Source organism: Sminthopsis crassicaudata, chromosome 1, assembly GCF_048593235.1.
Source record: "Sminthopsis crassicaudata isolate SCR6 chromosome 1, ASM4859323v1, whole genome shotgun sequence".
In the NCBI taxonomy this organism is placed as follows: Eukaryota; Metazoa; Chordata; class Mammalia; order Dasyuromorphia; family Dasyuridae; genus Sminthopsis; species Sminthopsis crassicaudata.
Window position 1 is genome coordinate 724,784,706 of NC_133617.1, and position 17,767 is coordinate 724,802,472.

General features: G+C 35.7%; 1 protein-coding gene across 14 annotated transcripts in view; it reads right to left on the reverse strand.

Annotated features, from left to right (window-relative positions):
- MITF (melanocyte inducing transcription factor) overlaps positions 1 to 17,767 on the reverse strand; it is a 263,012-nt gene that overhangs the window by 87,649 nt on the left and 157,596 nt on the right. For 10 of the 14 annotated variants that reach the window (XM_074284119.1, XM_074284114.1, XM_074284112.1 and 7 more), the window contains exon 2: positions 12,913 to 13,162. In XM_074284119.1, the coding sequence (XP_074140220.1) occupies positions 12,913 to 13,110 (198 nt within the window). In that variant the 5' untranslated portion in view covers positions 13,111 to 13,162. Of the gene's footprint in view, positions 1 to 12,912; positions 13,198 to 14,920; positions 15,890 to 17,767 lie in introns of those variants that run through there. The other 4 variants (XM_074284115.1, XM_074284113.1, XM_074284118.1 and 1 more) reach the window with 3 other exon arrangements.

Genomic DNA, 17,767 nt, shown 5'->3' on the forward strand with positions numbered 1-17,767 from the left:
TATAATTTTTAATGCTCTATATAAATGCTGAATATTTTTGTTGTCACAAACTATCCTTTAATTCTAAATCATTATTATATGTTTATAAATATGAAATTTGACTCTAATAGATGAACTGAAGAAAAGGACAAAAATTACAAGTTTGAAGTACTTGAGATAGTCATTCAATCAGGAATTTCCTAGGAGCCTATTCGGGGGCAGGAACTGTACATAGCATGAGATACGGTATCTACTAAGAAAATGAAGAATTGTTTCATTGGTCCTGAAAGGACACCACAAGTGCACAAAGAATAGCATTTCGCAATTCATTCTCCTCCTTTTAAATGACTTCGAGATGGCATCCTGAATCTACAAAGCCTAGTTACTGGCTCACACACCTTCATTTATATCGCTACTACAGTGTCCTGATCACCAGTGAGCAGCCCTCAGTCAATTTTCTCCAATCTCAGTTGCTTTATTTGCACAAGAGATGGAACAACATTGAGGAAAAGCTTTTTTGAATCAATGCACCTAAAGCATTTGGATTTCTCATCAGAGTCCCAGCCAAGTGCTGTGTTCGTGTGAAATCTGCAGGCTTTAAATAGCATCCTTTTCAAGTATGAGGACTAACAAGGGCACTGTAATCAGTGCCGCTACCACTCTGTGGGGTGAAGGAGGCAAAGTTAGAATCAAACAGCCCCAGCTCCCCTACCATCAGGAGATGATGGGGCTCCAGCCCACTCAAGAGATGGGACAAGTAAAACTAGCTGTTGCACAGGTAATATGTCTCAGCTAGAGTACAGGAACATCCAATCACAGGTCAGTTGTGGAAAATAAATGAGACCAACCATCTCTGGGTAAATAAATGAATGAAAATAAATGAAAGAAAAGCCAGCATATGAACCAAGAATACATAAGGCTACATTGAAAAAAAATTTATTAGGTTCCTACTGTTAGCTAAGGGAGGAAAGGTGGAAAACAATAGTACTCACCCTCAATGAGTCTGCACTCAGTGAGTGAACATACCAGGGGATGTGGAACCATGGGGGATGTGGGCACATAGGGGGACATGGACACACAGGTGAAAGACAAAATGTCACTAGGAAATATAAGAAGATAGAGATGACATCCAACTTAGGAAGTATGGAGAGAAATCAATTCAATTCTATCCAATAAACATTTATTAAATACTAACTATGTGCCAGGCACTGGACTCAGTGCAGTGTGAGCTACATGAAGAAAATGGAGCAAGGACTAAAAAGTTTCAATAAACAAATCGCAAATGTAAGAGTCTAGAAACAGGGGTCAAATCTCATCTTTGCTACTTTCGGTGTGTCCCCCTGCAAATCACCTTGCCTCAATGGGGTTCCATTTCTTCATCTGTAAGAGTGAGGGCATGTCAGACTATATGAGCTCTAAGATCCCTTTCCAGTTCTGTATCTAAGTGCCCATGGCCAGATTGGGAGTGCATTACAAGCACAGATAGACTATCCAAGGGTATGATGGTAGAAGAAGGCAGAGTAAGATCAGAGAACAGATAGTAATCAACCAGCCAGTCAACAAGCATTCATCCAGCACTTACTCTATGCCAAGAATATAATGGATTATGAACGCCTCAAGGACACGGTCTGTCTTTTGCTTCTTTTTATACCCTCTATGTGTAACACACTGCCTGAAACATAGTAGGCACTTAATAACTGTTCATTGATTGATTGGATGTTAAGAAAAAATAATAATCCTTGTCCTCAAGAAACCACCATTCTAAGGAGATGAGGGACAGCATGCAAATAACCACATGCATAAAGACAGAGATAGACATACACAGATACAAACACATATATGTCATAGTTAGAAAGGAATCTCTGAAGAAGGCACTAACAAGGGGAGGAATGAGCACAAAGGGCCAGTGGTCCAGTTTGGCTGGAACGTGGCAGGTAAGAAGCAGGGGGAAGCGAAGTGAAGCCAGATGAAGAACTTATCTGGTGCAATTATGTGGAATTTTTTAAAAGGCAGGAATTTCTTTCCAAAAATGCACTAATACTTCTTTTCTTCATCCAGAAAAAGAGTTCTTAAGCTGAAACGATGATTGCCAAGTTACAGTTCTTCTGTTCCAAGGAGCTGGGGATGAGGTGGAGGAGAGAACAGATTTGGCTAAAGGCATTTTTCAGAGCACCATGAGACATGCCAACTGGCATCGGTGGAAATTGGGCATCTAAAGTAAACTTTAGTTTGGTGTTCAGATAGAAAGATCACAACCTTAAAGGCAAGGCTGTCTCCCGGCTGGATATTCAACACTTTAGGACTAACATGGCCATTATAAATATTCCCGAATGTTTAACAACGCAAAAGAATCAAGAGGCCATTACCCCCGCCAGTCCAGTTACTATGCTAAGCATTCAAATTAAATTCCATCAAATCACCCTAAGCCAATACAGTTTGACAAGTACCTCAAATACAAAATCCTCCACGGGGTGGACTTTACTTTTCTCCCTCCTCCCCTTAACCAAGAAGACAAAAGCTAGTCCAATAAAAAGCACAATGGTGATAAAAGAAAATGCAGCAGGTCACGAAGTTAATGGGGAACTAGAGACTGTCCTTCACAATTTGTAAAAACACACAAACATCGGGGGCAAGCTACAAGCACCACACAATATTGTTTTTGTTTAAGAGCCAAGTTACAGACTTGAAACCTGTTGCTAATGAACCAGCAGGCATTATTTTAAAACCAACTAGTTTCGTGAAATGAGCCAAGAGCTGAAAGAGGCAGGACTAATTACCAACATTCCTTGATGAATTACCTACCGGTGTGGGGTAAAGTCTATGTACGTCTACATCTTGATCCCCAAATTTATCCCTTACTTATTTCCCAGGAGGTAGGAGAACATGTGGCTAATTAAGACCCCAATCAAGACAGACAAACTCACTCAAGGTAAGATTTCTTTTCTAAAAAGTAAAGGGCTCTCTGCCTGGTACTTATTAATCTAATTTTTACAACTGCACTAGGCAAACCGAAGCTAATCTTGTCACCATCAGACAGGTTGAACCTGCCAAGCAGCGCTTGGCAAAATGATACATATTTGTAATCTGGCCAAAAAAGACCGTACTTAAGCCTATCCCAAATGGCAGGAATGTCTCTCTCTGGCTTGTTACTTCTGTTCCAGTCACTGTTACAAATACGGGTCCCAGCCCCAATTTCTAAATTAAGATGGTTTCAAAATGGCTATCCAAGTGAGAAGCAGACTCATATTACAGCTAAAGAGCAGAGCAGCATAACATAAACTCTAAACTTTGTTAAAGTTTTGGTCATTCAATGACTGTGAAATTAGCAGCAGTCTGGTGACTGCAAATACTTTTACGCCTTTTTAAATGTCAAAATCTTCACCCCTACCATCTTGCCTCCGGTGAAAAGTATTAAGAATAATGTCCATTATACAGATGTGTCTTATTCGACACAAGAAACGCATTCTTGAAAAGTTGAGTATAAATGAAACTTCTGAAAATGTCATCTTATTATAAACAGACCAAGGGCACTTACTATTAAAGTGAAACCTGCAATGACCCTTTTTGTGGAGTAAGAGATCATTTTGTAACGTGACTATCACATTGTTTAATTTGTTCCATTATTAACTTTAGTTTAATTTATGTGTTTCATAAGCTCAGCTTAGAGTCGAAGATGTTTCACTTTTTTAATAAAGAGGAATGCACCAAAAAGCTTGTTAGCATGATAAGCTACTATCTTCACAAACAAGTTCTGAATTCTGCAGAAGTTTTGGGTTGTGGTCAAGGACTAAAGCTTCCTCCAGATTCATAATGATATAACCAGAAGAGCACAAAGAGACACACATTCAAAGGCAAGATTTAGGATTCTTCCCATGACTTCATCAACTTGGGCAAAGCCGCTTAATTGCTTTACAATTTTGTCAAAATTTAAACCATATCTCCTTAGTCTATTAAAATGAAAGCTATATTAGTGGGGGTGTGGGTAGGGGAGAGTAGATGTTAATTTTTTATTTGTATTTTTTATCTCCCTCTCTTACCCATGCTATAAGTGCAGAGACCAGTGGGGCTCAATCCTACTAGTCTTCATGTTGTGAGCCACTTTATTTCCATTTGGGAAAGATTTGCTTTTCCAGACAAACTTGTTATCTACCCTTTCCCATCTGCTCTCATTGGCTCACCATATTGTTGCCAGACAGTGAAGATGCCCAATTGATTTCAGACTTACTACAGCTTAGGACTCCAAAGCTTAAGAGATTCGCTACCCTACTATTCTACCCTCATAGAATAATTACAGGTGTGCAATGCTATATCCTGCTTACTTTGGTTTTGTTTTTACATGAAGCCCAACAACGATGTTATCTCCAATCCTTCACACACATGAAGAGATGGAAAAAAACCTATGCATTTGTTAAATGTAAGTTCCCCTCCCCACCTTATTTATGGTATATCATGAGACCCTCATGAGTACAAAGAGAGTTTCAGTGAACAACCTATAGAATGGATCCATCTGTACATATATCTTAGGCAGCCAGCACAGATAAACAGTGGGCTAGTTCTACAATTGATTGTAAGGAAGAAAGTAAGGTTGATTGCCTTTGAAGTGATCCCCAAACTTCTCCCTGAAACTGAGGACCATCTTTCCAAAATCAATATTCTTTCTATGTTGCTGCTGAAGAGTTGAAATTGAAGGTCATAGGATGATCAATTTGTAGTCAAAAATTTCCTTCAAAGAACTCAAACTTTTTTGTTTTACAAATGAGAGAACTGAGGGTTAGAGAAGGTAACACAGCTAGTAAGACTTAGAAGTAAAATCTGTCTCCCTAACTCCAAGTCTATTGTTCTACCTTTCCAGCAAGTTGTCTCTAGAGGAACTAAAGGAACAATGGGAAGATGCATAGATGGCATAAATTTCCTATAACTATCATCAATAAAGACTCTACAAGAAGAGCAGTAGAAAAAAAGTAAAAAGTGGCAGAATCATTAAATGTGACTAATGAATGAGGGAAAGTGGTTATATAATGGAAAAACAACAGAGAGCCATGTGTTCCATTGATATTGACAAGAGGAGAATATAGAATATTTTCAAGAATATAGAGGAGAATCAGCGTGGAAGAGTTACTGGAAAACATGGCTAGGTATCTTACGTGATTGAGAATGGGCGACAGACTTGGAGAAATATCCACACTGTTGAATTCCATCCAAATGGAATTGGGACCTCCTTGGGACCTCAATATAAAAGATACTATAGTTAACACTATATGTTAATTATATGAACCAAAATATGAACCAGAAAGTGAGGACCATTAGTTATTTTTTAAATAGATTTTACATAGATGACAAGTTTTTAGTAATCATTTAAGATTATGTAGAATTATACAGCATATTTTTTTCTTGAAAACTGGGATACATTATTGGACAACCAAGCCTAAGGTATACACAGGAATTCAATTTTAACTAGCTTGAAGAAAGTGATCTTCTTTCATAATCTGGACAGTTGGGGGTGGGGGGAAGAGTGCAAGAGGGAAGGAAAATATGCTTGGATTTCAAAATTGTTCAAAATCATTTCCATCATTATATAACAATAACCACATTAAAAAAGTTTTCAATCATTTGAAAATGAACATGGTTTGTTGCTATGTCTTGGGGACCTCAGGAAGATAAATAATTTCAGATAAATACGCTTTTGGGGAGATGCAAAAGGAAGGGAAGATTCAAAAGAGATTTTCATGGTAAAAGGAATTTGACCAGTAACAGCAGGTGTTCTAAAACATTATAATTACTAACTTCTCGAAAGCTTTCCTACTTGCCAACAGTTTGATAGCACAGTTCTTTGAATCTGTTAAACCACATTCATTGTTTTTAATCTGACATTTCAGAGGGTCTTGTTGGAAGAGAGTCCAAGAAGGGACTTGACATGTTCAGAAAAGGATGGCTAATTGAGTGAAATTCTCAAGATATGTCAGTTAAAATATAGGTTGTTTTTTTTCTCTTTTATGTCTGTCTCTCAAACTTATTTGAAAATAACAATAACAATAACAAAAACCACTAGGAGCTCCATTTATACCACTGATTCTAAAAAAAATTGGGGGCAGTACCTGGGGTCCTCAGTCTTGCGTTCTTTGACAGTGTGACCACTACTGCCATTTCTCATTATCCCTCTAGAGCAGTGGTCCTCAAACTTTTTAAAGAGGGGGCCAGTTCACTGTCCCTCAGACTGTTGGAGGGCTGGACTATAGTAAAAACAAAAACTCACACTCTGTCTCAACCCCTCAGCCCATTTGCATTAACCCAGCGGGCCGCATAACATCTTCGGTGGGCCGCATCTGGCCCACGGGCCATAGTTTGAGAACTCTAGATTCTACTGAATTCATGATCTCAGTACAATATAATAAGTATAAGTATAATAAGAGGGAGATCTTGTCCAGGTTACAAGTATTAGATATCTTATATGTGTTTCTATAGGGATGAGGTGTTTCAGCTATCACAGAGAGAAGCAGGAAATTTCACAGGACAGTCATTTTTTTTTCTGAGTAACTTTACTACCAAAAGTTCAATAATTATAGCCGGGATCTAGTTTTCTTTCATTTCACTCTAGAATGCCACCCCTTAAAACAGGAATTCAGAACCTGGGTTCTCTGACTTTGGTGTGTATGTTTGTTTGTTCTTAATGAATTGATTTCCTTCCCAATCATGTGTATTTTATTTTATACATCTCAAAACTTTCTTCTGAGATAGAACTCACAGGCTTCAAGAGGCTGCCAAATGGATCTTTGATTCAAAGAATGTTAAGAACCTTGAGGTAAAGCCTATAATTGCAAACACCTCTGATTGCTCCATTAAAGAGAAATATTAAATATTATAGAAATTGGAATAAACCAGGCCTAGTAAATATATAATATAAACATAATTTATATTATTATAATAAATTATTATAATAAATAAAATTAAATATAAACACATAAATAAATGAATGAATAAATAGTAAATATGGCCTTCTTTTGCAGTAGCACACAAGCCTGAATGGGCTAGCTGAAGTCCCAAGAAGGCAACCTCCATTCACAACTCCTTTTCACCCAAGAAATTTTTATGTAACCGCGGGTGTACAAATCAAATATTTACTGATGAATCATTATTTCACATCTACATTCAGTTACATGACTCCAGATAAAGTTGCAAGCCACAGTTTAAAAAGCTTTGAGCTAAACCAAATGCCTTTGACTCTGTGACTGAAGGAATTATGTCTGAAGGGACTTAAAAGTTCTTTCTTCCCACAACTATATGGCCCCACATTCTATATAACTTGATGACCAATTAGATTGAAACTGTGAAGAATCTAGAATCCATTCCTCTTCTAGCCAGAGGAGCTAAACATATAAAATATGCCTTTTGTTCATGTAAAACTAAGATTACTATTTTCACTTTGGTCTTTTATTCCTGAGTATTAAAAATTAAGTTGTGAGTTTTAAAAAATAAACACAGGTACTCGTTTATTATTTTCCTCCAAAATCTGAATTAGTTGGCTGTTTGACCAAGAAAACATGGAACAGATTTTTGAATTATTGTTTTTATAGGTGCTTTTGAAAGGCATATTGAAAAAGCTAAAATACGTTTCAAGCAACTAAATAATTTTAATCCACACCAATATAGGTACATGGGGAGAATCTAAAAAATCAATTGTATAATAGTATATAGTAAAAACTAACAATATGGAAATTATGTAAGACAAAAGAAATATATTAGAAATATATAGAAATATTAAAAAATATGTTATATAAGACATTAAGAAACACCGACTACATTTACCTATCACTATAGTACAAATTATATAAGACATTAAGAAATATTCCATGTCCCAAATCTATATTACAGTGATAAGCAGGGGGAAAAAAAAAAAAAGAAAAGAAAAACCCTGGGATTTGGACACTTACTCCATGAAAACAAAGCACAATACTATTCTACCTTAATTTAAATAAGTAGGCTCCCCAACAAATTCCATCTTTTCCTCTTAGAATATTTGAGTAGGTATCATTTTGACTTTTTGTTTTATTATGTAGTACTTATACATAGCAAACACTTAACAAAAGTTTGCTCATACTATTTCTGTCACTGTCTCTCTCTCTCTGTGTCTTTCTTTGTATCTGCCCCTCGTCTCTCTGTCTAGTCTTTCTCTGTCTCTGCTCTGTCTCTCTCCTCTCTCTCTCTCTCTCTCTCTCTCTCTCTCTCTCTCTCTCTCTCTCTCTCTCTCTCTCTCTCTCTCTCTCTCTCTCTCTCTCTCTCTAAGAATTTTATCCAAAAGCAATTCAAGCTTTAAAATCATCCACAAGAAACTCTCACTACTGAATGAAAAACAAGCCATTTGGATGCCCCTTGCCCATTCCCTGCCAAGTACAGTACATGTATAATAAGATCTTGAGAGAACAGAGGATGTTGGTGCTTCAAAAGAGTTTATTTTCCCTCAATTCCACCCAAGTCACCTAAACTATGAGTCAAATTTTGTTATATTCATAAATCTCAAAAGAAATCTTTTTCTGCAAAGTTGCCAAGAACTATAGAGATACATCTGCTTCCTTATTTTATGAATACGGAACAGCCCTATTATCAAGACCAAGATTTTCTTTGTCTAGTTCTACTATTACCACTATTAATTACCCTCTCCCCCCCCCAAAAAAAAAAAAAAAAACAAGATACCATTTACTTCTTTGAATCTATAACAAGTAAAAATAACTTTTTAAAACTGATGCATCAAGTGCTGGTGATGACAAAGAAACTCTAAAAGAAAGCATTATGTTCTTGTTAGAAGGTGATTGGCTGGGCATGAGGTTGAAAGGAAAAGGCTGATTATCCAAGCTCATGAAGGAAGCAGATGCTTTCTATGCTCAATCCAAGTTACAAAGATGGAGCAGAGGGAACAAATGAAAGATGAGTATGGGGAGGACAGTGACTGAACTTCATTAGGAGAACCTTGCTACTCTGGAATCCAAAACGGGCAAAGTAGTCCCTACATAATTTTGGACCCTTTTTGTAATGTAGTGGGACTTATGGACCCCTTTTTGGAATTTTATAATTGTTGTTAATGTATAATAATATATAAATGTTTAGACATTTTATAATGTTTAAAATTAAATATATAGAAAAACAGAGAAAAACAATTGTGTTGTAAAATTAACTGAATCAAAATAAAAATAAAAAAGTTCACACTCCAAGTTAAGAAGTTTTAAATTGAGGGATCATAAGATAAATAATTAAACCTGGAGGTGAATTTAAAGCCAAAGCAAAACCAAAATTTCAGAGACACTGAAAAGTAAGCTTTGCAGAAAATCTTTTTCCAATTAAAATGCATTCTGCAAATGCAAAAAAAGAAGGAAGAAAGAAAAAGAAGGAAGAACAACGAAGAAAAAAGAAAAAGAAAGAAAGAAGAAGTTAATTTTTTAATACTGACAGCAGAAAAAAATATCCTCGGCATAGTATTTCTGTCTGGATCAAGCAATTCTAAAGAAAGCTGAAAATATTGGACTACTATTTAGGAAACTTGCATAATATCAATTTTGTCCAGCATGAAATTAAAGAGTCAATATAATCCATTATTAAATATCATTTAATAAATAGCATCAACTGAGGCTGTTAGAGAAAAGTTGTAATTTCAGAAGGCTAAACAAATATAGAAATGTTCTCATTTCTGATCCATGGGTTCCAAACATACGTCTCAATGTTTTATACAATATTTAATAAATATATTTAAGCCTCAAGAATACACACGCACACATGTGAATGTATTCACACATACATACACAGAGAGTACTTTCAAATTTCCAAAGTATTTTCCCCAAAATGTTAAAAGCCTATAAAGAACTTAAGAGAAATTTTAACCCAACCACATTTTGCAGATCAGGAAACTAAGCCCCAAAAGGGACAGGACCCTCTGCAGATTACACAGCTAGTTAGCAGAAGAACCTTTCTGAGAACGTAGACCCCCCAAAGCTCTTGTCTCTATGAAACAGAAGTATGGTTTGTTCTAGTTCTTCCTAAGATTGGAATGTGGAAGAGATAACCATTAGGAAATGTCTAATCCAGTGACAACCCATTTAAAGCAAACATATTCAATATTTATAATGTTTTCCCACAAGATTTGGATCTAACCATCTATCTATTTTACTTTGTAGTAACAATTTTGAGATGAAGGATTCAATTTAGCTTCTTTTACAGCTAAATATTCTTACAAGTTTCTATTAAGGAGATATATTAAATTTTCAACAAGAAGAAAAGTTAGTTGTAAAAAACAAAAGAAATAATAAAAAGTTCTCTACATTAAAAATATATATATATTTATAATACCATTTCATTGGGAGATATGTACTTCATGTTCCCCTAAAAAATAAATAAATAAATAAATAAATAAGTAAGTAAATAGGTAAATAAATAAATAAATAAATGCATGAATAAATAAATAAATAAATGAATAAATAAATAAATGAACATCCTACTGAAATATAAGAATCTGTAAAATCCCTGACTGTAATTTGAAGAAAATTTCCATAAGAAATACTCCACTTTTAAAAGTTAGCCTCCCAGGACAATAGTGAAAAAGTTTTTATATTTTTCTGGTTGACTATTTAACTTATGAGTAATAACTCCTGCCCTGATAAATACTACAACTAGATTGAATAGTGTTGTGAAGAGTGGCTCATTGTCTTTCCAGCTTTATAAGTTAGTTAACAGATCCTTATAACTGAAATATAAAATGCAAATTCTAGATATAAAGAATATCAAATAGACAATGGACCCTTGCTGAAAACTCACTTGACTTTCAAACAATGTGGTTGTATTTTATCTTCTGGCCTTTTGTCACAAAGCATCTATGTTCTACAGTAGAATTAAAGATAAAGATATGAGCAAAAAACAATAGAGAACCAAGAAAAAAGCTGACAGCTATCAATTCAAATGAATGGATGATCAACATAGTCTTTTTCACAATGACATGTATTTATTTGCATGTACATTGTATATGGTTGTAAAGTGTTTCTCTAATTCTCCTACCACATACTACTCTCTTAAAGTGATGGTTTCAATCATCATGCAATTAATACTGACATCAATTTCTATTGTTATTGAGACTGACATTTCCAGTGTCCTACTATAAATTATCCTAAAATTCTGCATTGATTGTCACCAAAAAAAGTCAGCAACCACAGCATGAATAAAATAAATGTACTTTTTCTACAACTTCAGTTCAAGTCCTCAAAATGCAAATAATTTACATGGTAATCAACATTCATACTTTTAATATTTTAGTACTACATTAGTATGTTAGTGATTAATAGAAAATAAATCAAACCAATAATTGGGTTATTCATTTTTATTTAATCAAGATAGGACTGGTCATTAAAATCATAATTAAGTAAAAAATATATATATAAACAAAAAGACAATGAATCCATTAGCGGTAGTACATTAATCTTTGAAAATGCCAAAACAAGATAAACTATTATTTAAAGGCACCATTTATTGTAACTTTGGCATAACAAAGTTATTTCAGTTGATTCTTCTTTCACCAAGACTGATTATTTTTAAAGACTAGATTCCTATTTTTAAGCAAAGAAGATTTTTAAAATATACTAAGTAATATTTTCACTAGCATCCACTCCCTTATCCTAAGTGACAATCATTGATAGTAAATTTCATAGTATAATATTCAAGAAGAGAACAACCCCAGCTCTCAGGGAAATCATAATTTCTCCCTGTTATAGTTATTTTAACAGGAAGATGCTAGAAGGCCTTGTTCAGTGCCTACAATCAATAACCAATGTGAAAAGTAAATCTGTTTAGGAGACAGCAATATCTATGGTCCACAAGGAAAAAGAGAGCTTGACAAGTGGGCAGAATCCAGTTGGGAGGCCAATTTGGGTTTTAATGGGGGAGTTGGGTTTTTTTTCTTTTATATCGCATTCCTTATTCAAAGGACCACAAATGCACATCTTTTAACAAAGCGCATTTTTCTATGTGACTTTCTCTGGACTTCCCATGTGTGAACCAAAGTCTATTTTTAGACCTGCTACAATTTTCTCCAGTAATTAGGAAGCTCTATGTCCCCTGACAGAAAGATACCAGCAAGCCCCTGCAGCTTCTTGTCTAACAAGAAATCAAAAGCTACCAAAAGCAATCAACTCATTTGAGTAAAAGGATTATGATGGCTGGTTATACAAGCCTTTAAAAAAAAAAAATGCTGTTAGATTTAAGACTGAGAAGAATTTATAAAGAAGTTAGAATTGTTTTTAAAAAACAGGCATCGATTACTAATAATCATATTTAAAGAACAAAAGTGGTGAAAATCATTTGGAAGTTATTTTTAAAATATATTAAGAGAAACACTCTGAATACATTCCAGGTTTCAAAACTTCCCAAAAGTAAAAATATCATTTCAATAAACAGTCATTCTAATAAAAAGAAATTTCTAATTTCAATAAATAGAAATTCCTTCTCAACATTTAAAATTGACTATTAACAGTTCCTCTGGTATTTCCTATAACTGTTTACTGTTCCTTAAAGGAGTCCTTGCTGTGTTCTGCATGTGATGTCTCTAGCTGCCCCAAAGACGGCTTAAAACGAGAAAATGATAAATAAAATAGACTTAGCAAAAAGACAACATATGGGGGGAGGGAGGGAGTCAATAACATATGGAATTTCAAGCCTATGTTCAAAATACTTTCATTAAGCGGCAATCGAAAAGATGGCCAAATTGGTCGCAGAATTGATACGTACTGGAATAGCCACAGGTATGAGGAAAAATGACAACCCTAATATTAGCTGTACATCCATGACTATGGGAAAGCAAAGTTCATAAGAGTTTTTGACAGCCCCTTCAAAGTAAAAGGAAGAAGCCAAACCAGAGCAGCAGGTTTAAAGGAAGGGGTGGGAGGGAAGTGACACTTAACGTACCTTAAGGACTTCCATTGGCACCTGGGTGGCAGGGGGAAGGCTAGTGGGGACACTGACGTTAATAGCTGGTGTCTGACTCACGGGGACTCTCTGTTGCATGAACTGAGCAGCTTGCTGTTTCTGTTGCTGCTCCCGGCGCTCTTGCTCCTGCATCTGCTCACGCATGAGTTGCTGGCGTAGCAAAATCCGTGATGTCATACTGGAGGAGCTTAGTGGAGGCTTGGAAGCCCCAGGATGCTCTGTGGAACTGCTGTGGGGGAGCCAAAGGAGAACACAGTGAATTCCCTAATGAAACACCTCTTTTACTTTGGGGGGTAAGGGGGGAGTGTTAGCTGAAATTATACTAAACTATGAAATTAACTTTTGCAAATATAATCAGTAACAAAATGGCACTCAACATAATTGGAATTCAAGAGCTGATCGGATTTTAGTCATTAGTAGTTGAATTAAAATAAGTTAACTTGATTACATCCAAGCATTTTTATTATGCAGCTTAAACGTGTGTAGTTTTTTAAAAATTTCATACCAAACATTAACAGTAAATATAATACCGCCATATGTAGTGACAGGAAATCAGGCTTTTTAAGGGATCATTTTTTTCACACTTATATTTCTTTCACCCTTAAATACAGGCTGCTTGATTCTCTTGCTTTATAATTGAGTCTCTGTACCATGATTAAATCATTATCCAAATTCCATGAAGGTATCTATTAGGTAACAATGACAACTAATAGTTTGGGGTGGGGGAAGAATATAGAATTAATTTTTTCAATGTTTCCTTAAATTGTCAATGAATTTTTGAATAACTAATTAATACCAATTAGTGAAAAGGTGTAATTCTGTATTGGGGAAATCAAACCTTATTTAGCAAGGTCTCTTAGTGTAGACCTGCCTTTAGGGTAGAAGACAAGAGGGAGGAAGGTGAATCTAGCTGTTCTTTGCATAGCTTTAGTTTCATTCTCTTATTTTGGAGGGGCTCTTAGACATCACTTAGGAATGTCATCGACAATGAGCATTTTCCCTACACAGCTCTTTGTTAGCCAGAGTTTCCCACTGCAAATCATCCAAAAATCTAGAAACACAGGATCCAGCTCTTAGGGCAACTCCTGGTACATAATTGGTGCTTAATAAATGTTCACTGGATTAGATTAGTGGGTCTCAAATGGAGATTTAGAAGAAATCTTAGAGGTCATTTGATCCAAATTTTTCAATTTAGTAACAGCTAGCATTTATATGAGACTTCAAGGTTTGCAAAATACTTTATGTAGCATTACAATTAATAAATGAATGAATCTCCATTATAAATAATAATAAATATATTAATAATATAACAATAAATAATATATAATTATATATTATATATATTAATAATATAAATAATAAATAAATATAATAAATGCATCTCCATTTTAAAGATGAAGAATCTGACTCAGAGTTTGAATTATTTGAAAACACACACACACACACACAGAGCATCTGAGGCAGGATTTTAACTCCAGTTATCCATTTCCAAATCTAACACACTATCCGTTGCAACCATAGTGCTTTCCCATCTTGCAGAGGGAGAAGTAGAGCCCCAAAGACATACCAGAGATCACAAAGGTAGAGAAGAGCACAAGCAGCCTTTGAACATAGGTTTTTGGTCTTGTAACCCACTGTCCCATTGTACTCCCATTGTACTCCCATTGTACTACTCAGTCATCCCTGCTGTCTAATCTCTTCTCTACAACCACAGATAAAGGAATGTCCCCAATTCTCTAGCATATATCCATTTCTTATTTATTTTAGCCATAAAATATTAAAGTTCATGCATCTCTAGCAATGGATGAATGCCACTATTCAACCCTTTCATTCTAAACTGAACAGAAACAGACTTGGCAGGGGGAAAATCTGAACTTGACAAAAACTGAATTCTTAAATAGAGCTAGGTGCAAGGCTTGTCATCCACGTATCCCACAGGTGAATCACTAGAGTGTTCAATTCCTGACATACCAGACAATTTGCATACCTAAATCAGGGCACTCCTCAGAGATGACAAAATCCCACACTGTTGACATAGGAGTACATTTTAATCAGTTTAATAGCTTCCTTAATGGTAATGATGGCATATGCTTGTGGGTTTTGGTGTGACGGTGGCGGGGCAGGTTTGAAGTCCGGATGCAAAGTGCTCTCTGTTCAAGCCCCACTGGCTCTCTTACTGTTCCTTCCTGAAACTTGGTACTCCTGAGATGTGACATTCCCATTCCCCCAATTAAAATGTAAAGTCCTTAGGGGGCAGGAACTTTTTTTCCATTTTTTTCTTTGTACCTTCAGAGCTTAGAACAAGAACTAGAATAAACAATTAATGTTTCTTTGATGTGAATGAATGTGGTTCTGGTTCTATCTTGATGCGTTATTGATGAGCCAAAGAGATCATAAATTAGTTTGGTCGATAAAGAATTCCCTGTGGATCGTGGAAAATCTAGTAAATGCAGGACCTTGGACTTAACTGGAGTACAACACTCACATGGTGAGCTCAGTCAGCATGCTTGGAACAAGCAGCACAAATGGTAGGAGGATCATAGAATCACAGATTTAACAAGGCTGGAAGGAACTTTAAAAATCAAGTCTAATCTCATCAGTTTACAGATGAAGAGACTGAGGTCTAAAGAGGCTGAATTATTCAATATCACACATCTGGGATAAGACTTGAAGTATTCCTCTGTCTTCCCTCCAAGTTCAGCATCCATCCTTTACACATGCTCCCCCTGAGACTTTATCTGGCTGCTCCATTTGAGGTCATGTAGAAAAAGAGCTGTCCAGCTCTTTTGTCCTGTGGAAATGCACACTGTGCAATGATTTTGCAAATTGGACTGCAAAAGCCCTTTTGAACAGGGAGGGACACACACAGAGTCACCCTTCCAGGGAAGAGTTCATAGTGATTAGCTCTAACTCTCCTCCCAATTTGAATGTCGTTAGGAAGAATGCAGAAAAGTTTCCAGCTTCCCTCTAGAGTAATCCTGTGTAATTGATAGCAAAAAAAAAAAAAAAAAAAAAAAAAAAAAAAGTTCAGTCTTTAAATCTTCCAACCCAAGAGTCATCTCCTTGAACTCGAAACATTTCACCCTGAAAGCCCTGCACAGAAGAGACAAAGGAGGAGCTGAGGAAATTCCCCTATTCTACACCCATGTCCAGTCACTGAGTACAGGATTTCTGATTTATTATTTATAAATGGTTTGATTTAAATAACTATATGATGTGCCCATATAACATAAAAATTTCTCAGATAAAAAGAGATCATGCATGGAAAAAGTTTAAGATGCCTTGATCTGGTCCAATTACCTCATTTTAAAGGGAATGACCTTTAAATACCAAGAATGACTAGGTGATGTCAGAAAGGGAAGAATTGGCAAATTCCAGGGTCAAACCTAACTCACCAAATGCCAATTTTAATATCATCCTCCTTTGTTATTTTTTTTTTTTTTTTATGTTTTTGCTTAGAATACATCCTTTTAACATCGCTTATTTCGGTAATAACAGACATCTTGGCATTGATTTAAAAAAAAAAATGATGTCCTCAATATGGGACTTGAATTATTCAAGTTTCTTTACATAAGAGGATGATTTCCTTTTTTGTTTTTAATTTTTTCAGAACAATCAAGATTTTCTTAAGCACAAAATTTTCCTGAAAAATAAATAAAGAAGAGAAGAGGGGGGAAAAAAATCATTTGACTATTCAAAGCCTGTCAGGTTGAAACATTCCCAGGGAGACTGATCCTTTTGATAAAACAAGAGAAAACCTCTGTGCTGTAACTAACGGGGCTGGGGAATAATCGCACTAATTAGCTTCTCCAGGCAAGTCATTGACTGTGATACTTGGGGGGAAAATCCTTTCAATTAACAGTAAAGTATTCTTAAAGCATCTTACATCAAAATCGCTGCTCCCTGACATCAGAAAAGTTCGGGTGACAGGGCATTTTATGTGGGCTTTTTAAAAAAATATCATAAGTGAAATACATGGATATGCACATACAGAAAGAGGAATTGTAAATTAATTAAAACCTCTTCAGAAGACAGGGAGCAAAGCTTAGCTAACTGCTATTATTTTAATAAATCTCCCAAAAAAAAAAAAAAAGTGTAAAGGACTCATTGCAGTTACTTCACTGAACACCCATCCCTCCAAGATGAAAACTATGCTGTGAAAGATGACTCCTGTATTCACAGTTTGGTTCTCAGTCTTTTCAACATCCTTCCCTCCTGGGAATAATTGAATCTGAGATGATCACTCTATAAACAATTAAAAATGGAAATGTGTAGCTGCTTCAAGATGTCAAGTAGGATGAAAGAGCATAAATTATGGAACAGAAATGTGTTGGGGGTGGAAGGGATGAGAATACAAAGGACTTTGCCTAGATTTGAAGAAAAAAGGCAACATAAGTTTGGGAACTTACTCAATGAGGCACAAGGAGGGTTCTACAAATTGGCACAATTAAAGAGCTAAATGACCCCTTAACGGGGCACATAAAGCTCAAGCTTCATCTCCCCCCCCCAAAGAATCCCAATTCCAAGAAACCGATTTACTCTAATCCATCTGTAAAACTGATGACACATTTTTTAAAGCAGCCAGGCCTGAGATGCCAGCATATCCACGAATCTATCTGGACAGCTCTTTACTAGCAGGTTCCAAGGAGGAGAAGACACAAATGTATATTTTTTAAAGAAAGTTTAAAGCACTTTTCAACCCCACAATAAGTTAGAACTCAAGAGCACTGAACACCAGAAAGAAACACATCATCTCCTTGCACAGCCCAGAGTCCAGAAGGAAAAATCATGGCCAGTCACGTTTACGACTGGACCTTCTGAGATAATTATATAT